The 23,465-nt window shown below is 40.0% G+C and overlaps 1 protein-coding gene across 3 annotated transcripts in view; it reads left to right on the forward strand.

Moving 5' to 3' along the window:
* Positions 1-23,465, forward strand: part of RGS11 (regulator of G protein signaling 11) — an 88,619-nt gene that overhangs the window by 17,070 nt on the left and 48,084 nt on the right. For all 3 annotated transcript variants that reach the window (XM_075318407.1, XM_075318408.1, XM_075318409.1), the window contains exon 3: positions 16,014-16,064. In XM_075318407.1, the coding sequence (XP_075174522.1) occupies positions 16,014-16,064 (51 nt within the window). The remainder of the gene's footprint in view (positions 1-16,013; positions 16,065-23,465) is intronic.

Consider the following 23,465-nt stretch of genomic DNA (forward strand, 5'->3'; position numbering starts at 1 on the left):
CTCTGTCTGTCCATCCTGACCTGCTGGTACTATAGACTTTGTCTGTCCGTCCTGACCTGCTGGTACTAGAGACTCTGTCTGTCCGTCCTGACCTGCTGGTACTAGAGACTCTGTCTGTCCGTCCTGACCTGCTGGTACTAGAGACTCTGTCTGTCCATCCTGACCTGCTGGTACTAGAGACTCTGTCTGTCCGTCCTGACCTGCTGGTACTATAGACTCTGCCTGTCCATCCTGACCTGCTGGTACTAGAGACTCTGTCTGTCCGTCTGATCTGCTGGTACCAGAGACTCTGCCTGTCCATCCTGACTTTCTGGTACTAGAGACTCTGCCTGTCCGTCCTGACCTGCTGGTACCAGAGACTCTGTCTGTCCGTCCTGACCTACTGGTACTAGAGACTCTGCCTGTCCATCCTGACCTTATGGTACTATAGACTCTGCCTGTCCATCTTGACCTGCTGGTACCAGAGACTCTGTCTGTCCGTCCTGACCTGCTGGTACTAGAGACTCTGCCTGTCCATCCTGACCTTATGGTACTAGAGACTCTGCCTGTCCGTCCTGACCTGCTGGTACTAGAGACTCTGTCTGTCCATCCTGACCTGCTGGTACTATAGACTCTGCCTGTCCATCCTGACCTGCTGGTACTAGAGACTCTGTCTGTCCATCCTGACTTTCTGGTACTAGAGACTCTGCCTGTCCATCCTGACTTTCTGGTACTAGAGACTCTGTCTGTCCATCCTGACCTGCTGATACTAGAGACTCTGCCTGTCCATCTGATCTGCTGGTACTAGAGACTCTGCCTGTCCATCCTGACTTTCTGGTACTAGAGACTCTGCCTGTCCGTCCTGACCTGCTGGTACCAGAGACTCTGTCTGTCCGTCCTGACCTGCTGGTACTAGAGACTCTGCCTGTCCATCCTGACCTTATGGTACTATAGACTCTGCCTGTCCATCTTGACCTGCTGGTACCAGAGACTCTGTCTGTCCGTCCTGACCTGCTGGTACTAGAGACTCTGCCTGTCCATCCTGACCTTATGGTACTAGAGACTCTGTCTGTCCGTCCTGACCTGCTGGTACTAGAGACTCTGTCTGTCCATCCTGACCTGCTGGTACTATAGACTCTGCCTGTCCATCCTGACCTGCTGGTACTAGAGACTCTGTCTGTCCATCCTGACTTTCTGGTACTAGAGACTCTGCCTGTCCATCCTGACTTTCTGGTACTAGAGACTCTGTCTGTCCATCCTGACCTGCTGATACTAGAGACTCTGCCTGTCCATCTGATCTGCTGGTACTAGAGACTCTGCCTGTCCATCCTGACTTTCTGGTACTAGAGACTCTGCCTGTCCATCCTGACTTTCTGGTACTAGAGACTCTGTCTGTCCGTCCTGACCTGCTGGTACTAGAGACTCTGCCTGTCCATCCTGACCTTATGGTACTATAGACTCTGCCTGTCCATCTTGACCTGCTGGTACCAGAGACTCTGTCTGTCCGTCCTGACCTGCTGGTACTAGAGACTCTACCTGTCTGTCCTGACCTGCTGGTACTAGAGACTCTGCCTGTCCATCCTGACCTTATGGTACTAGAGACTCTGCCTGTCCGTCCTGACCTGCTGGTACTAGAGACTCTGCCTGTCCATCTGATCTGCTGTCTGCCTTGAGACTCTGTCCTGTCTGCCCCTATGTCTGCCCCTGCCCTGGGGGTCAGCTGCACAGTCCCGGTCTTTTACCCCTTGTAAGGGTGGGCCCGGGGTCTCCCTTTGGTCCAGTAAGTCCACTTCCGCTCGCCGCAGAGCCATCCCCGGTGGCGAGTGTTACACCTGGCAAAGTGACGGATAACCCGTTTGCCGGTTTGGTTGTCACCCTCTATTCTTAGGTTCCATCCAATTTATTTTTCCCCCTTGAATTTTAAGACTTTTTTTTTGTATAAAGTGAACTTTTCCATCCGTAAGCAGAAAAGTTCCAGTATCCTTTGGTGGATTGTGATGTGAGCTGTGCCGCGGGGAGAGAGACCCGGTGTAACAAGCACAGATGTTGCGGTGACACACAGGATGGCGGTACCTTTGTTCCGAGTCTTACTTTCCAGGCTCTGAATTATTCACAATAGAGGTTCGGAGGTTGAGGAGACCGGAGAACATCAAAACCATCCACTCATCGTCTGCGGAGAGTCCCCGGCTTTCAGCTCCAGCAGAACTGAGATTCCCGAGCTCGTTAAATCTCTAAAGTAACAGAAGAAAAAAGTTTTGTGCAAAAAAGGTTCAGAAAAGTGGAAAGAGAGATTGGAACAGAACTTTATCCAATGTCCCTGACGTTGGGTCCGAGGACGACAACATTCATGAAGGATCCATCACTGACTCACGGAGAGCAATGCGAGCACACACTGTAAAGCTGGTCCTGTATTATACTCCAGAGCTGCACTCACTATTCTGCTGGTGCAGTCACTGTGTACATACATTACTGATCCTGCGTTACCTCCTGTATTATACTCCAGAGCTGCACTCACTATTCTGCTGGTGCAGTCACTGTGTACATACATTACATTACTGATCCTGAGTTACCTCCTGTATTATACTCCAGAGTAGCACTCACTATTCTGCTGGTGCAGTCTATGTGTACATACATTACATTACTGATCCTGAGTTACCTCCTGTATTATACTCCAGAGTAGCACTCACTATTCTGCTGGTGCAGTCACTGTGTACATACATTACATTACTGATCCTGAGTTACATCCTGTATTATCCTCCAGAGCTGCACTCACTATTCTGCTGGTGCAGTCACTGTGTACATACATTACATTACTGATCCTCAGTTACCCCCTGTATTATACTCCAGAGCTGCACTCACTATTCTGCTGGTGCAGTCACTGTGTACATACATTACTGATCCTGAGTTACATCCTGTATTATACTCCAGAGCTGCACGCACTATTCTGCTGGTGCAGTCACTGTGTACATACATTACATTACTGATCCTGAGTTACATCCTGTATTATACTCCGGAGCTGCACTCACTATTCTGCTGGTGTAGTCACTGTGTACATACATTACTGATCCTGAGTTACCTCCTGTATTATACTCCAGAGCTGCACTCACTATTCTGCTGGTGCAGTCACTGTGTACATACATTACTGATCCTGAGTTACCTCCTGTATTATACTCCAGAGCTGCACTCACTATTCTGCTGGTGCAATCACTTTGTACATACATTAGTGATCCTATGCTACATCCTATATTATACTCCAGAGCTGCACTCACTGTTCTGCTTGTTGCTACTACATTCCGTCATTTGACATAACAACTTCACTGCACTCCAAAAATGCAATTTCTTGCCCTAATTTAAAGTAGCATTTTTAGATCCAAACTTTCCCAATGATCATAAAACATATAACACATAAAAGCGGCATATTATTCCCCGGCTTATCATTTATTTACGTCCACAGTGAGGATGAAAGGAGAAGGAAGGAGGATGTGATCACTGGTCACAGGAGGTGAAGAATAAATTCAAGACGTCTTATCCTCTGCGGTGGAATCTTACATTTCTTATAATCACAGCTATTTCTAGAGGCCGGATGTAATTGGGGAACCCTAGAGCTGAACCTAAATTGGTACAATAGGAATCAGGCAGCAGAAAAGGATCCAAAAACCTAGGTGGCTCCAAGATCCATTAGAAGGCTTAAGCCATTGCCTACTGGACCGCCTTTAAGAAGTGCTATTCAAGTGGTATCCAAGATCAGAAGCCCCTCACATCCCTTTAAGATATTGTTTGCTGTCCAAAGATCAGAAAGCTCAGGTAACTCCCAAATCCTCCATGACTTTTTCAATGCACCCCATTATTTTATTTGCCTTGGCAGCAGCTGCCTGACGCTGGTTACTAAAGGGGAGTTTTGATGTCTATCCATTCACCCAAGTCTTTTCCAGAGACAAATTTACCCAGTGTTTTACCGTTTATTACATATTTATACATTTTATTTCCTCAGCCCAAGTACATGACTTTACATTTGCCTACATTAATCTTCAACTCCCATTTCTCAGCCCAAGAATCCAGCTTACAGAAATCCCTCTATAATATTAAATTATATTTTTATTTCCTTGCAGAGCTTACTATTATCTGCCAAAATTGATATTCTACTTTCTATAACTTCAACCAGATAATATATATATAATATATATATATTTTTTATTATTATTTTTTTTTTAAAGAAGAGGGTCTAATACCGACCCCTGCAATATACCATTGTTTACTGTGAACAAATCATCTATGTTCCATTAATACTACCATCTGCTTCCGATCGCTGGGCCAGTTGTTAATCCAATTAAACATATTTTTCTCTAGTCCCATCCCTCTCATTTTATGTTCCAACCTTTTATGTTGCACCATATGAAATGCCTTTGACACGTCCATACAAGGGTATGGGGGTATGCCTTCCGGGCTGGTAATTTGCCTAGTTTTATGTTTTTGAGGCAACACTGCTGTTACAGGTTTTAAAAGAAGAGGGTCCAATACCGACCCCTGCAATATACCATTGTTTACTGTGAACAAATCATCTATGCTCCATTAATACTACCATCTGTTTACGATCGCTGGGCCAGTTGTTAATCCAATTAGCCATATTTTTCTCTAGTCCCATCCCTCTCATTTTATGTTCCAACCTTTTATGTGGCCCCATATGAAATGCCTTTGACAAGTCCATACAGGGGTATGGGGGTATGCCATCCGGGCTGGTAATTTGCCTAGTTTTATGTTTTTGAGGCAACACCGCTGTTACGGGGTTTTTCTCCAATATCACACAATCACCAGGGGGAGAGAGGATTGAACAATCCAAAGAATATTTATTCCATGCAATCCAGAAGGTCCATCAAATAATCCACCACACAGAGGGTAAAGTAGTCCAGTAATGGGATAAATGTCACAGGGATGAGTCACAATCCTCCAGCAGTCCTTTTCCAGGGAAATCGGGGTTTCTCAACGGCTTTCTAGGGTGCTGCCTGTAGCTGCAGCTTCTCCCCCAGAGGATCAATCTTCCTACTTGTCTCTTGAAGTTCTCAGACAGACTGAATAATCCTCTAGGTAAGCAGAGAGTTTTGGTGGATCCCAGGCCCCCCAGACTTAGGGACAAAAGCCCGTCAGGGGGTCATTAACCTGCAAACAGGACAATATCTCTGGGTGCTGCCTGTAGCTGCAGCTTCTCCCCCAGAGGATCAATCTTCCCACTTGTCTCTTGAAGTTCTCAGACAGACTGAATAATCTCCCAGGTAAGCAGAGTTTCGGTGGATCCCAGGCCCCCCAGACTTAGGGACAAAAGCCCGGCAGGGGGTGATTAACCTGCAAACAGGACAATGTACACACAAGGAATACATAGAATGGACAGAGCACCATGCCTAAAATACGAACCTAAACAATATTATACACAACCACCATATTCCATGATCACAACCGCACTTCTCTTCTTCCTGGGTTAAACAGGTGAAATTTAAGCAAAATCTATGATTTGCTTAATCATATCATCTGTCATGGGGTTTTCCTGTGTAAATTCCGTAGAGAAGATGATGTTTAGTAAATTGTCCAATCATCTGATGTAATTGTTCCTTTAAGAGACCCCCAGTCTTGACCGTTCTGTTCTTTTTCTTCTACCCGTCCACGTGTCTTCAGTTACATTTTATATCTATATACAGTTATACTTTATGTTATACTCTAGATGATTGCAGCGTTTTGCCTTCCTCGTTACTGACTTGTTTCATTAAGATAATTAAACCCCTGAGTCTTGATTACACTTGAGGGATTTTTTTTTAAATTTCCTTCCCATCCTCTTGGGCACCTGCTCTTTTCTCAGAAGCTAAACCTGGCGGCTGCTAAAAATAAAACCATGGGGAATGCAGAAAACATATGTGGCACGTTTGTGTTTAGAATTGGGAGTAAAATTACATTGAACAGATTTCCAGCTTTGGTGATAATGGACCTCCAGAAAATGACAGTAATTGCAAATGAATATAGGATGGCGGAATAAGATGAAGCACCTGGTTCCAAAAAACTGGTTTAGTGCTAGGAAATAGAGAAAGTTTATTAACGAAGCACAGTCTGAACAGTTAATAGTAGGACACTACAAAGGTCAGTATTGGGCCCTCTTCTATTTAATATATTTGAAAATCATCTGGTTTGAGGGCATACACAATATAATTTTCACTGTAGTATAAGATATTAAACTCTGCTACATAATCTACACAAGGAGGATAATTTAATGGTGCAGAGCATTTTGGGGAAGCTGGAAGCCCAAGTCATTTTTTTAATTTTATATTTAAATTAAAAAAAATGTTGTAGGGCAGCCTCTATTTTTAATCACCTGATTCCCAAAAAATGGTTTAGTGCTAAGATATAGAAGGTTACTAATGAAGCACAATCTGAGCAGTTAACAGTGGGGTATAGCAGTGGTCGGTATTAGGCCATCTTCTATTTAATATATTTTTAAAATTATTTGGTTGACCGTATACACAATATAATTTCCACTTTTGGATAACATACTAAACTCTGCTAAGTAATCTATACATAGGAGGATAATTTAATGTTACTGAGCATTTTGTCGAAGCTGGAAGGCTAAGTCATTTTTTTATTTATTTATTTAAATAATTAAATTAAAAAAAATGTTGTGGAGGAGCCTATATTTTTGATCGCCTGATTCCCAAAAAATGGTTTAGTGCTAAGATATAGAGGAAGGTTATTAATTGAGAACAATCTAAGCAGTTAACAGTGGAGTACAACAGGGGTCAATATTGGGCCATCTTCTATTTAATATATTTTTAAAATCGTACGTTTGAGGGCATACACAAAACAACTCTGCTAAGTAATCTACACAGTGGAGGATAATTTAATGTTACGGAGCATTTTGGGGAAGCTGGAAGCCCAAGTAATTTTTTTTTATTTATTTAAATAATTAAATTTAATAAAATGTTGTGGAGGAGCCTCTATTTTTGATTGCCTGATTCCCAAAAAATTGTTTAGTGCTAAGACATAGAGGAAGGTAATTAATGAAGTACAATCTGAGCAGTTAACAGTGCGTTACAACAGGGGTCGGTATTGGGCCATCTCTATTCAATATATTTTTAAAATCGTCTGGTTGAGAGCATACACAAAATAGTTTCCCCTTTGGATAATATAATAAACTCTGCTAAGTAATCTACACAGGGGAGGGTAATTTAATGTTACAGAGTGTTTTGGGGAAGCTGGAAGCCCAAGTCATTTTTTTTAATTAGTTATTTAAATAATTAAATAAAAAAAAATGTTGTGAGGGAACCTCTATTTTTGATCACCTGATTCCCAAAAAATGGTTTAGTTATAAGATATAGAGGAAGGTTATTAATGGAGTACAATCTGAGCAGTTAACAGTAAGGTACAACAGGGGTCGGTATTGGGCCATCTTCTATTTAATATATGTTTGAAATCGTCTGGTTAAGGGCATACACAATATAATTTCCACTTTTGGATAAGATATTAAACTCTGCTAAGTAATCTATACATAGGAGGATAATTTAATGTTACGGAGCACTTTGGGGAAGCTGGAAGTCCAAGTCATTTATTTATTTAGTTAAATACGGTAATTAAAAAAAGTGTTCTGGAGGAGCCTCTATTTTTGATCGCCTGATTTCCAAAAAAATGGTTTAGTGCTAAGATATAGAGGAAGGTAATTAATGAAGTACAATCTGAGCAGTTAACAGTGCGTTACAACAGGGGTCGGTATTGGGCCATCTTCTATTTAATATATGTTTAAAATTGTCTGGTTAAGAGCATACACAATATAATTTCCACTTTTGGATAAGATATTAAAGTCTGCTAAGTAATCTACACAGAGCAGGGTAATTTATTGTTACAGAGTGTTTTGGGGAAGCTGGAAAGCCATGTGAAAATTATTCGAGTTCTCCATTGACTTGCATTAGATTCATTATTCGTGACCACTACTGAATAATCTGAACCTGAATATTTCACTATTCGCCCATCACTACATTATTTAATCCCTGATGGATCAAATATGCAAAAAGAAGATTGTCTGAAGTGAAGAGCCCCTTTAATTTACCAAGTTCTCTGCACAAAGCTTCAGGGTTCTTATGGGTTAAATAAGCCTTTGGAATAGTAAGATCTCTATGAAGGATGAGATCTCTCGAGGCTTCTCTCAAAATCTGCTATCCATCAATAGTAATAGATTGAGCAGCATTATCTGTGCACTTTTGTGCAGATAAAAGCCTCTTAACATTGTTATTGACCCTGTAGAATCTCTGGAGCCATCAGCAAAGACTGTACCACCCATTATATAGAGCGTCATAATGCAACGCAAAGACCCTACAGTATATAGTATGTAACCCATTGACCCGGTGCCGTGTTCACAGAACACAGACCGCGCTGTACAATATCAGATAACTCCACCAACATCTCCTGGATATTTTCTTGTCCACTTCATACAGATAATGAAAACTGTTCTCTGTTTGTTCCATCAGCTGATTGTGCAGAGGATCCAAGAACCGCCAGACTGTCTCAAGAGAACCACTGTCTTGGCGCCAGTTTATATAGTTATTGTATTACGAGGTGCCGAGTAACGGCTTGTATTGCACATTACTTATTGTTCTATATTTAAAAGGCAATTCAAGTTAAATGGTAAAGGGATAAAATGTACAAGAATGTAACTACTATAATACCGCCCCTATGTACAAGAATATAACTACTATAATACTGCCCCTATGAAGAAGAATATAACTACTATAATACTGCCCCTATGTACAAGAATATAACTACTATAATACTGCCCCTATGTACAAGAATATAACTGCTATAATACTGCCCCTATGTAGAAGAATATAACTACTATAATACTGCCCCTATGTAGAAGAATATAACTACTATAATACTGCCCCTATGTACAAGAATATAACTACTGTAATACCGCCCCTATGTACAAGAATCTAACTACTTTAATGCTGCTCCTATGTACAAGAATATAACTACTATAATACTGCCCCTATGTACAAGAATCTAACTACTATAATACTGCTCCTATGTACAAAAATATAACTACTATAAAACCGCCCCTATGTACAAGAATCTAACTACTATAATACTGCTCCTATGTACAAGAATATAACTACTATAATACCGCCCCTATGTACAAGAATCTAACTACTATAATACTGCTCCTATGTACAAGAATATAACTACTATAATACTGCCCCCTATGTACAAGAATATAACTGCTATAATACTGCCCCTATATAGAAGAATATAACTACTATAATACTGCCCCTATGTAGAAGAATATAACTACTATAATACTGCCCCTATGTAGAAGAATATAACTACTATAATACTGCCCCTATGTACAAGAATATAACTACTTTAATACTGCCCCTATGTAGAAGAATATAACTACTATAATACCGTCCTGTATGTACAAGAATCTAACTACTATAATACTGCTCCTATGTACAAGAATATAACTACTATAATACTGCTCCTATGTACAAGAATCTAACTACTATAATACTGCTCCTATGTACAAGAATATAACTACTATAATACTGCCCCTATGTACAAGAATATAACTACTATAATACTGCCCCTATGTACAAGAATATAACTACTATAATACTGCCCCTATGTACAAGAATATAACTACTATAATACTGCCCCTATGCACAAGAATATAACTACTATATTACTGCTCCCTATGTACAAGAATATAACTACTATAATACTGCTCCATATGTACAAGAATATAACTACTATAATACTGCCCCTATGTACAAGAATATAACTACTATAATACTGCCCCTATGTACAAGAATATAACTACTATAATACTTCTCCCCATGTACAAGAATATAACTACTATAATACTGCCTCTATGCACAAGAATATAACTACTATAATACTGCCCCTATGTACAAGAATATAACTACTATAATACTGCCCCTATGTACAAGAATATAACTACTATAATACTGCCCCTATGTACAAGAATATAACTACTATAATACTGCCCCTATGTACAAGAATCTAACTACTATAATACTGCTCCTATGTACAAGAATATAACTACTATAATACCGCCCCTATGTACAAGAATATAACTACTATAATACCGCTCCTATGTACAAGAATATAACTACTATAATACTGCCCCCTATGTACAAGAATATAACTGCTATAATACTGCCCCTATATAGAAGAATATAACTACTATAATACTGCCCCTATGTACAAGAATATAACTACTATAATACTGCCCCTATGTAGAAGAATATAACTACTATAATACTGCCCCTATGTAGAAGAATATAACTACTATAATACTGCCCCTATGTACAAGAATATAACTACTATAATACTGCCCCTATGTAGAAGAATATAACTACTATAATACCGTCCTGTATGTACAAGAATCTAACTACTATAATACTGCTCCTATGTACAAGAATATAACTACTATAATACTGCCCCTATGTACAAGAATATAACTACTATAATACTGCCCCTATGTACAAGAATATAACTACTATAATACTGCCCCTATGTACAAGAATATAACTACTATAATACTGCCCCTATGCACAAGAATATAACTACTATAATACTGCTCCCTATGTACAAGAATATAACTACTATAATACTGCTCCATATGTACAAGAATATAACTACTATAATACTGCCCCTATGTACAAGAATATAACTACTATAATACTGCCCCTATGTACAAGAATATAACTACTATAATACTGCCTCTATGCACAAGAATATAACTACTATAATACTGCCCCTATGTACAAGAATATAACTACTATAATACTGCTCCTATGTACAAGAATATAACTACTATAATACTGCCCATATGTACAAGAATCTAACTACTATAATACTGCTCCTATGTACAAGAATATAACTACTATAATACCGCCCCTATGTACAAGAATATAACTACTATAATACCGCTCCTATGTACAAGAATATAACTACTATAATACTGCCCCCTATGTACAAGAATATAACTGCTATAATACTGCCCCTATATAGAAGAATATAACTACTATAATACTGCCCTTATGTACAAGAATATAACTACTATAATACTGCCCCTATGTACAAGAATATAACTACTATAATACTGCCCCTATGTAGAAGAATATAACTACTATAATACTGCCCCTATGTACAAGAATATAACTACTATAATACTGCCCCTATGTAGAAGAATATAACTACTATAATACCGTCCTGTATGTACAAGAATCTAACTACTATAATACTGCTCCTATGTACAAGAATATAACTACTATAATACTGCCCCTATGTACAAGAATATAACTACTATAATACTGCCCCTATGTACAAGAATATAACTACTATAATACTGCCCCTATGTACAAGAATATAACTACTATAATACTGCCCCTATGCACAAGAATATAACTACTATAATACTGCTCCCTATGTACAAGAATATAACTACTATAATACTGCTCCATATGTACAAGAATATAACTACTATAATACTGCCCCTATGTACAAGAATATAACTACTATAATACTGCCCCTATGTACAAGAATATAACTACTATAATACTGCCTCTATGCACAAGAATATAACTACTATAATACTGCTCCCTATGTACAAGAATATAACTACTATAATACTGCTCCTATGTACATGACTATAACTACTATAATACTGCTCCTATGTACAAGAATATAACTACTATAATACTGCCCCTATGTACAAGAATATAACTACTATAATACTGCCCCTATGTACAAGAACATAACTACTATAATACTGCTCCCTATATACAAGACTATAACTACTATAATACTGCTCCTATGTACAAGAATATAACTATTATAATACTGCCCCCTATGTACAGGAATAAAACTACTATAATCTTGCCCCTATGTAAAAGACTATAACTACTATAATACTGCCCCCTATGTACAAGAACATTACTACAATACTGCTCCCTATGTACAAGACTATAACTACTATAATACTGCCCCCTATGTACAAGAATATAACTACTATAATACTGCCCCTATGTACAAGAATATAACTACTATAATACTGCCTCTATGTGCAAGAATATAGCTACTATAATACTGCTCCCTATATACAAGAATATAACTACTATAATACTGCCCCTATGTTCAAGAATATAACTACTATAATACTGCTCCTATGTACAAGAATATAACTACTATAATACTGCTCCTATGTACAAGAATATAACTACTATAATACTGCTCCCTATGTACAAGAATATAACTACTATAATACTGCTCCCTATGTACAAGAATATAACTACTATAATAGTGCCCCCTCTGTACAAGAATATAACTACTATAATACTGCCCCCCATTTACAAGAATATAACTACTGTACTACAATACTGCCCCTATGTATAAGAATATAACTACTATAATACTGCCCCCTATGTACAAGAATATAACTACTATAATACTGCCCCTATGTACAAGACTATAACTACTATAATACTGCCCCCTATGTACAAGAATATAACTACTATAATACTGCCCCTATGTACAAGAATATAACTACTATAATACTGCCTCTATGTGCAAGAATATAGCTACTATAATACTGCTTCCTATATACAAGAATATAACTACTATAATACTGCCCCTATGTTCAAGAATATAACTACTATAATACTGCTCCTATGTACAAGAATATAACTACTATAATACTGCTCCTATGTACAAGAATATAACTACTATAATACTGCTCCCTATGTACAAGAATATAACTACTATAATACTGCTCCCTATGTACAAGAATATAACTACTATAATAGTGCCCCCTATGTACAAGAATATAACTACTATAATACTGCCCCCCATTTACAAGAATATAACTACTGTACTACAATACTGCCCCTATGTATAAGAATATAACTACTATAATACTGCCCCCTATGTGCAAGAATATAACTACTATAATACTGCCCCTATGTACAAGAATATAACTACTATAATACTGCCCGCTATGTACAAGAATATAACTGCTATAATACTGCCCCTATGTACAAGAATATAACTACTATAATACTGCCCCTATGTACAAGAATATAACTACTATAATACTGCCCCCTATGTACAAGAATATAACTACTATAATACTGCCCCTATGTACAAGAATATAACTACTATAATACTGCTCCCTATGTACAAGAATATAACTACTATAATACTGCCCCTATGTACAAGAATATAACTACTATAATACTGCCCCTATGTATAAGAATATAACTACTATAATACTGCCCCTATGTACAAGAATATAACTACTGAACTACAATACTGCCCCTATGTATAAGAATATAACTACTATAATACTGCCCCCTATGTACAAGAATATAACTACTATAATACTGCCCCTATGTACAAGAATATAACTACTATAATACTGCCCGCTATGTACAAGAATATAACTGCTATAATACTGCCCCTATGTACAAGAATATAACTACTATAATACTGCCCCTATGTACAAGAATATAACTACTATAATACTGCCCCCTATGTACAAGAATATAACTACTATAATACTGCCCCTATGTACAAGAATATAACTACTATAATACTGCTCCCTATGTACAAGAATATAACTACTATAATACTGCCCCTATGTACAAGAATATAACTACTATAATACTGCCCCTATGTATAAGAATATAACTACTATAATACTGCCCCTATGTACAAGAATATAACTACTGAACTACAATACTGCCCCTATGTATAAGAATATAACTACTATAATACTGCCCCTATGTACAAGAATATGACTACTATAATACTGCTCCTATTTACAAGAATATAACTACTATAATACTGCTCCTATGTACAAGAATATAACTACTATAATACTGCCCCTATGTACAGGAATATAACTACTATAATACTGCTCCTATGTACAAGAATATAACTACTATAATACTGCTCCTATGTACAAGAATATAACTACTATAATACTGCTCCTATGTACAAGAATATAACTACTATAATACTGCCCCTATGTACAAGAATATAACTACTATAATACTGCTCCCTATGTACAAGAATATAACTACTATAATACTGCCCCTATGTACAAGAATATAACTACTATAATACTGCCCCCTATGTACAAGAATATAACTACTATAATACTGCCCCTATGTATAAGAATATAACTACTATAATACTGCCCCTATGTACAAGAATATAACTACTCAACTACAATACTGCCCCTATGTATCAGAATATAACTACTATAATACTGCCCCCTATGTACAAGAATATAACTACTATAATACTGCCCCTATGTATAAGAATATAACTACTATAATACTGCCCCTATGTACAAGAATATAACTACTGTACTACAATACTACCCCTATGTATAAGAATATAACTACTATAATACTGCCCCCTATGTACAAGAATATAACTACTATAATACTGCCCCTATGTACAAGAATATAACTACTATAATACTGCCCCCTATGTACAAGAATATAACTACTATAATACTGCTCCCTATGTACAAGAATATAACTACTATAATACTGCCCCCTATGTACAAGAATATAACTACTATAATACTGCCCCCTATGTACAAGAATTTAACTACTATAATACTGCCCCTATGTACAAGAATATAACTACTATAATACTGCCCCTATGTACAAGAATATAGCTACTATAATACTGCCCCCTATGTACAAGAATATAACTACTATAATACTGCCCCTATGTATAAGAATATAACTACTATAATACTGCCCCTATGTACAAGAATATAGCTACTATAATACTGCCCCCTATGTACAAGAATATAACTACTATAATACTGCCCCCTATGTACAAGAATATAACTACTATAATATTGCCCCTATGTACAAGAATATAACTACTATAATACTGCTCCTATGTACAAGAATATAACTACTGTACTACAATACTGCCCCTATGTATAAGAATATAACTACTATAATACTGCCCCCTATGTACAAGAATATAACTACTATAATATTGCCCCTATGTACAAGAATATAACTACTATAATACTGCCCCCTATGTACAAGAATATAACTACTATAATATTGCCCCTATGTACAAGAATATAACTACTATAATATTGCCCCTATGTACAAGAATATAACTACTATAATACTGCTCCTATGTACAAGAATATAACTACTGTACTACAATACTGCCCCTATGTATAAGAATATAACTACTATAATACTGCCCCCTATGTACAAGAATATAACTACTATAATATTGCCCCTATGTACAAGAATATAACTACTATAATACTGCCCCCTATGTACAAGAATATAACTACTATAATATTGCCCCTATGTACAAGAATATAACTACTATAATACTGCTCCTATGTACAAGAATATAACTACTATAATACTGCCCCTATGTATAAGAATATAACTACTATAATACTGCCCCCTATGTACAAGAATATAACTACTATAATATTGCCCCTATGTACAAGAATATAACTACTATAATACTGCCCCTATGTACAAGAATATAACTACTATAATACTGCCCCCTATGTACAAGAATATAACTACTATAATATTGCCCCTATGTACAAGAATATAACTACTATAATACTGCTCCCTATATACAAGAATATAACTACTATAATACTGCTCCTATATGCAAGAATATAACTACTATAATACTGCCCCTATGTACAAGAATATAACTACTATAATACTGCCCCTATGTACAAGAATATAACTACTATAATACTGCCCCTATGTACAAGAATGTAACTACTATAATACTGCCCCTATGTACAAGAATGTACGGTGACTACTTTTTGTGATTGTGTTTATGTATTTTCTTACGGGTTTTTCTCTTGTACCTTTTGGGTGGTTTTTATATACTATGGATCGGGTTATGTTCTAATGATTGAATCGGTTGATGTTTCTGGACACTGACTGCTTTGTGCTTCCTTCCAGGTAATGATGTGGTGGAGTGGCTCATACAGAAGTTGTCCATCAGTGATGAAGGTGAGTGATTGACCGTAATAGAACACGGCAGAACTGCTACCTCTAAAAACAAGTCTGTGCTGCATGGAAGGGTAGTCTGTTGTATAGCAGAAATAATTTCCTTTTGAACACTTACCTCCAGGTAGCCTCATGTGCTGATAGAGTAGTCAAAAGGGCTGGCTTGGTGTTAGACAGCAAGAGCTAAAACTGCACACACAATTCACTAGGGGGCGCTGCAAGAAGAGATTGCGGAAAACAGAGAACCTTAATGACTCCATATGGTCCCTGAGGATGGATCAGCCGTGTATCGTATCTCCTCGCGCCGTTATCATATTCAGTCCTTACTTCATTTTTACATAAAGCAAACATTCGTCAATGCCAAGGAGCCTTACATAACGTCTCATTAGCTAAGAGAATAGAGACTTTTCCTGAGCTGCTGCATCTCCCTCCCCTCCCCCCCTCCCGTCCCTTCCCCCCTTCCCCCTCTCCGTCAGTGTATTCAGGATGACTGTAATATCTTATCATCTGCCATTACCTATGGAGAACGTCTTACGAAGATTTGGGCATTGCTGCCAGTCTACTCTCGTCCATGGATTGTATCTCATTTAATTAGTTTTTACTGCCTAGACCAATGAATCGAGATGGAGGTTTTTTTTAGTATATTTTTAGGTTTGTCGGAACGCAATGAAATAAAATACCCTAGTGAGCTAGAAATAGAAGTAAAGAGGGCGTCCCATAGGCGGGAAAAAATATGAAGGCATCAATGCTGTTAAAATTTTTAAACATCAACAACAGACGAACAAATGCTCTTTCCTTTCTACTCTAATCTCAGGTACAGCCAGTTTATGAGCACTCACCTCCACTTTAAATAGTCACATGTCCCATCATCTGATGCTGGTTATAGAATTAATTTCTAAACTGACCACCGTGGAAGAAGAAAGGTTCCTTCACCTGATGCCGGTTATAGAATTCATTTCTGAACTGACCACTGTAGAGGGAGGAAGTTTTCTTCACCTAAAGCCGGTAATAGAATTTATTTCTGAACTGACCACTTGGAAGGGAGGAAGGTTCCTTCACCTGATGCCGGTTATAGAATTTATTTCTGAACTGACCACCGTGGAGGAAGAAAGGCTCCTTCATGTGATGCCAGTTATAGAATTCATTTCTAAACTGACCACTGTGGAGGACGGAAGGTTCCTTCACCTGATGCCAGTTATAGAATTAATTTCTGAACTGACCAGCGTGGAGGAAGAAAGGTTCCTTCACCTGATGACGGTTATAGAATTCATTTCTGAACTGACCACCATGGAGGAAGAAAGGTTCCTTCACCTGATGCCAGTTATAGAATTAATTTCTGAACTGACCACTGCGGAGGAAGGAAGGTTCCTTCACCTGATGCTGGTTATAGAATCCATTTCTGAACTGACCAGCGTGGAGGAAGGAAGGTTCCTTCACCTGATGCCGGTTATAGAATTAATTTCTGAACTGACCACCGTGGAGGAAGGAAGGTTCTTCACCTGATGCCAGTTATAGAATTCATTTCTGAACTGACCACTGTAGAGGAACAAAGTTTCCTTCACCTAAAGCCGGTTATAAAATTTATTTCTGAACTGACCACTGTAGAGGAAGAAAGGTTCCTTCACCTGATGCCGGTTATAGAATCCATTTCTGAACTGACCACCGTGGAGGTAAAAAGGCTCCTTCATGTGATGCCAGTTATAGAATTCATTTCTAAACTGACCACCGTGGAGGGAGGAAGGTTCCTTCACCTGATGCCGGTTATAGAATCCATTTCTGAACTGACCACCGTGGAGGAAAAAAGGCTCCTTCATGTGATGCCAGTTATAGAATTCATTTCTAAACTGACCACCGTGGAGGGAGGAAGGTTCCTTCACCTGATGCCGGTTATAGAATCCATTTCTTAACTGACCACCGTGGAGGAAAAAAGGCTCCTTCATGTGATGCCAGTTATAGAATTCATTTCTAAACTGACCACCGTGGAGGGAGGAAGGTTCCTTCACCTGATGCCGGTTATAGAATCCATTTCTGAACTGACCACCGTGGAGGAAAAAAGGCTCCTTCATGTGATGCCAGTTATAGAATTCATTTCTAAACTGACCACCGTGGAGGACGGAAGGTTCCTTCACCTGATACCAGTTACAGAATTCATTTCTGAACTTACCACCGTGGAGGAAGAAAGGTTCCTTCACCTGATGCCGGTTATAGAATTCATTTCTGAACTGACCACCGTGGAGGAAGGAAGGTGCCTTCACCTGATGCCAGTTATAGAATCCATTTCTGAACTGACCACCGTGGAGAGAGGAAGGTTCCTTCACCTGATGCCGGTTATAGAATTCATTTCTGAACTGACCACCATGAAGGAAAAAAGGTTCCTTCACTTGATGCCGGTTATAGAATTCATTTCTGAACTGACCACCATGGAGGAAGAAAGGTTCCTTCACCTGATGCCGGTTATAGAATTCATTTCTGAACTGCCCACCGTGGAGGAAGGAAAGTTCCTTCACCTGATGCTGGTTATAGAATCCATTTCTGAACTGACCACCGTGGAGGAAGGAAGGTTCCTTCACCTGATGCCGGTTATAGAATCCATTTCTGAACTGACTACCGTGGAGGAAAAAAGGCTCCTTCATGTGATGCCAGTTATAGAATTCATTTCTAAACTGACCATCGTGGAGGACGGAAGGTTCCTTTACCTGATGCCAGTTATAGAATCCATTTCTGAACTGACCACCGTGGAGGAAAGAAGGTTCCTTCACCTGATGCCGGTTATAGAATTAATTTCTGAACTGACCACCGTGGAGGAAGGAAGGTGCCTTCACCTGATGCTGGTTATAGAATCCATTTCTGAACTGACCACCATGGAGGGAGGGAGGTTCCTTCACCTGATCCTGGTTATAGAATTAATTTCTGGAGTGACCACTGTGGAGGAAGGAAGGTTCCTTCACCTGATGCCGGTTATAGAATCCATTTCTTAACTGACCACCGTGGAGGAAGGGAGTTTCTGGAAGCTGCTCGAGTCCTATCGTTTGTAGCCTGCAACTTTGGTCTTGGTGTATATCCTTTTGTCTATGTTCCCCTGTCTGTCTTAAAATGTGTGCCACACAACGTCTTTAAAAAGTAATAGTATGTAACCCAGATAGAAATTAGTCAAATCGATGGTCATAAAGTAGAGAATAAGTAATTTATGGTCCTAAAACAAGTCTGTGAAGCAAGGAAAGGCAGTCTACTGTAGAGCAGAGATCATTTAAAGTGACCCACCACCATGTTATTGAAAACTGTTTACAGATTTGTCATGTACTGTGTATCGCCGGTGTCCCTGCAGAGATGCCGACTTACTGCCCCGGCCGGGTTGCGTCCTCCCCCTCACTCCCCCGACCATCCACGTGTGCTGCTGTCTACTTTACCTCCCGGGCACTGTACATGCTGCACATATATCCCGGGAGTGCCCCTAAGGGGTGCATGCGCACACCGGCCCTCCTCTTAAAGGGCCGGTGCGCTATTTCCAGGAACTGACTCCCAGCGTATGGCTGAGAAGCACTGTGTATTTAAGGCACCCTCCCATTAGGGGAGGTGCCTGTGCAACGTTTTTAGTTAGTCAGTGTTCCAGTCTGCTACCTAGCTAGTTGTCAGGTCCTGTGTATGTCTTCTGTACCTGTCTATCCCTGTCGTGCCCACCATTCCTGTCTGTACCCACCTGCACAGCCGGCTTCAGTCACCCTGCCTGTTACCGTCTATTCCTGTATCCGTCACCTGTCCTTGGTGTCAGTTCCCACAGTCCCGGTCACTGGGAGTGGTACCTGGTGTCCACCTCGTGGTAGGCACGTAGTTAATCCCCTCCCACTAAAGAGTAAACCAGGGGTTCTCCTTGTGGTCCACTGGGTCCATTAATCCCGCGAGCATTACATACTCTCACCCTATCTGGCATCATCTCCGATAATACCGGCGTTCCGGTACTCCTTTATCCATGCCAGTTTCAGGGGAGGAGGCAGCAGGTGTCAGAAGGAGGACATCGGGCTTGGATGAGTATACATGACAAGTGTGTGGTCACTTATCAGTGCCAGGGTGGAGGGGTTGGTTTAAAGTCTGTCTGCTATACAGGATACTGCCTTCCTATGCTACACAGACTTGTTTATGCATTCATGTGTGTTCACACTGGTTAGGGAAGCACAATGGCAGCATCGCTGTGTGTCTCTAATAACGGGCACCCTGGTATAGACAGACCCTTCCGATCAATGTGCACCGGTGCTGAAATAATCATTTTTGGACTATGTGCAGAATAAATAGAGAGAATTCCCCAGGTCCAGAAATGACAGTCATAGTACTTACAGCGTTTCCACAATTCCCGCACCCCTGGGACCCCTCGCCCGCCCCATCTTCTTTTTTTTTTCTTTTCCTGGTCACAGTTTGTTTTTTTTCCACTTTATCTATTCCCTCTGGAAATTTCTTTCATCTTCGAACGCATAAAAAGGCAGAGAAATTAATTTGCAGAGATCTGTGTAATGTGATAGACTGCGGCTTTACATCCCGATCCTCGCGCTCCACGGTCCTCGGGGCCGGAAGCTGCAAAATTAGGAAAATTAGATAAATAAACAGAATATTGTCAATGTCGCAGTCCAATATATGGGATTTATGGGAAAAGTAATGCACATTTAGGTTAAAGTTTCCTCTGAGGACGGACGTTTTGGCAAAATCGCAAAATCAGATTGGGTATGATGCTAGACACTACAAGCAATATGAATAGAAGGGTAGTTAGACAGTGGTCAGGAAGAGGTCCGAGGTCAGAAGCCAGAAGGAAACGTATAAGGTTCAGGGAGCAGACAGAGACGTGGTCAGGAAGAGGTCTGAGGTCAGAAGCCGGAAGGTAACATATAAGGTTCAGGGTGTAGACAGAGACGTGGTCAGGAAGAGGTCCGAGGTCAGAAGCTGGGAGGTAACGTATAAAGTTCAGGGAGCAGACAGAGACGTGGTCAGGAAGAGGTCCAAGGTCAGAAGCCGGGAGGTAACATATAAGATTCAGGGAGCAGACAGAGATGTGGTCAGGAAGATGTCCGAGGTCAGAAGGTGGGAGGTAACGTATAAAGTTCAGGGAGCAGACAGAGACGTGGTCAGAAAGAGGTCCGAGGTCAGAAGTCGGGAAGTAACGTATAAGGTTCAGGGAGCAGACAGAGACGTGCTCAGGAAAAGGTCCAAGGTCAGAAGCTGGGAGTCTGGTCTGGGAGGAAAAAGAAGAGCAGAAAGGAAGTATGAAACTACAGGGGTAAACTGCACAACTGCTCCATGCAATAAGCACAACTTTCACCAATTAGGGCTCCTATGCTGTCCCTATTCTCCCTATTCTCCCCTCCACAGTACATGGACCGCCAGTCCCACAAGGGTGTAGTGGGCACCTTGAGGGTCACAAAAAGGAGGCAGATGACGGAATCAGAGATCATGCCCTCCTGTCCTCAGTGACTAAATTAGGCACCATAAGGGGGAATACGTTTGCCCCCCACTCTCCACATCTCATCTAAGGATTAAAATGTAGAATTTTATCATTTTTTTATACAGAAGCTTTTGGCAGGAGGATGAGGGTGCTTGTGATGGCGCAGGCTCGGGCCGAGCATCTGTCTCCGCGTTTTGTGTGTGGGAAAACAAAAAGCTTGGCATCAGCGAGCAGCGATACTAATGTCTGTTCCATTACAGATTAGGGAGTCTTGCATCATCGGGGGCTTTTTAATTATGCATGAAATGAGTGAGGACGAGATAGACGACGTTAATGTGCTGCAACAAAGACGGAGAATCGCTCACAGGATTTATCTGGATTTTTTTATGTTTTTTTTTTCTTTTAATTCTTAATTAATGATTTTTTTTTTTTTCATTTTTTTTTTTTTATTTTTAACTTATAATTATTTTTGTCTTTTGTCTCGGTTCTGAAATATTCTCCATAATAAACCATTACAGAATTATCAGAAGTGGGGGGGTTATTTAATCTGGCGGGGGTGGGGGAGGGGTCTGACCCAAATACTACAATCTGATAGGACATTTGGATTACGGCCTACAAGTTCAACCTGCCTGTATGAGGATTGAAAAACTCTCTTGTTCTCCTCATGTCAATGATTGAAAGGCTCCGTTTAGGGGCAAAAGTGCAAGGATTGGACTGCTGCCCCACGTCCCTGGAGCCTAAGGGGCTCCAAAGGACCCTTTGGCCCATAAGAGAAATTCAATAGTATTAAAGACCCGTGAAAGCTGGAGACCCTGTTGTAGATTTTGGATCGGGGTCCATGAGCTTCATGTTAAAGCACTGGGTAAAGGACTAATCGGTCCATGGGGGTAGGGGGTTAAGGTCCCATGTGTCTACTTGATGAGTCAGGCTGGATGGTGTCAGTGTTAGTGCACTCTTGGGTGTGCCGGACAATATATTGGCTCCTGGTTTCCACCACTTTTGTTAGGCACAGCTGGTAGATCAGCTACCAGCAGCAACTGTAGGTAGATGAGTAGCCAGGTTAGGTCTGTAAAGAAGGGACCAGTTGAGTAAAGTGTAACCCCTATGAGCCATAAGGTGAGCCATAGCATAGGAGCAAAAAAAAACAAACCCAAAAACCTCAGTTGTGAGCTTCAAAGACTCATAATGTCTTTCTAGCTCCTCGTGGGTGTGGCCTCATTTAATTAAATACACCCACTTCTAACTCCTCGTGGGTGTGGCCTGGTTCAGCCGCCAAGCGCTATGATTTCATTGAATACTCCCACATCTAGCTCCTCATGGGTGTGGCCTGGTTCAGCCACCAAGCTCTATGATTTCATTGAATACTCCCACATCTAGCTCCTCATGGGTGTGGCCTGGTTCAGCCCCCAAGCTCTATGATTTCATTGAATACTCCCACATCTAGCTCCTCATGGGTGTGGCCTGGTTCCACCTCCAATCTTTATCATTACATTGAATAACCCACTTCTAGCTTCTCATGGGAGTGGTCTGGTTATGGCTCAAATCTTATAAAATTGAACATGCCCCCTTTTGCCTCCTCGTGGGTGTGGCCGTGTTACTTTGAATACACCTAATTCTACCTCCCCATGGGTGTGGCCTCATTGCTTTGAATAAGCTCACTCTAGCTTTTCATAGGTGTGGCCTGATATTGCCTCTAATCTTTATCATTACATTGAATAAGCCCACTTCTACCTCCTCAAGGGTGTGGCCTCTTTATTTTGAATATGCCCACTTCTACCTCCTTAAGGGTGTGGCCTCTTTATATTGAATACGCCCACTTCTATCTCCTCATGGGTGTGGCCTCATTACTTTGAATACGCACATTTCTAGCTCATCATGGGTGTGGCCTCATTACTTTGAATACGCACATTTCTAGCTTCTCATGGGTGTGGCCTCATTACTTTGAATATGCACACTTCTAGCTCCTCATGGGTGTGGCC

This window comes from Anomaloglossus baeobatrachus, chromosome 7 (genome assembly GCF_048569485.1).
Source record: "Anomaloglossus baeobatrachus isolate aAnoBae1 chromosome 7, aAnoBae1.hap1, whole genome shotgun sequence".
Lineage (NCBI taxonomy): Eukaryota > Metazoa > Chordata > Amphibia > Anura > Aromobatidae > Anomaloglossus > Anomaloglossus baeobatrachus.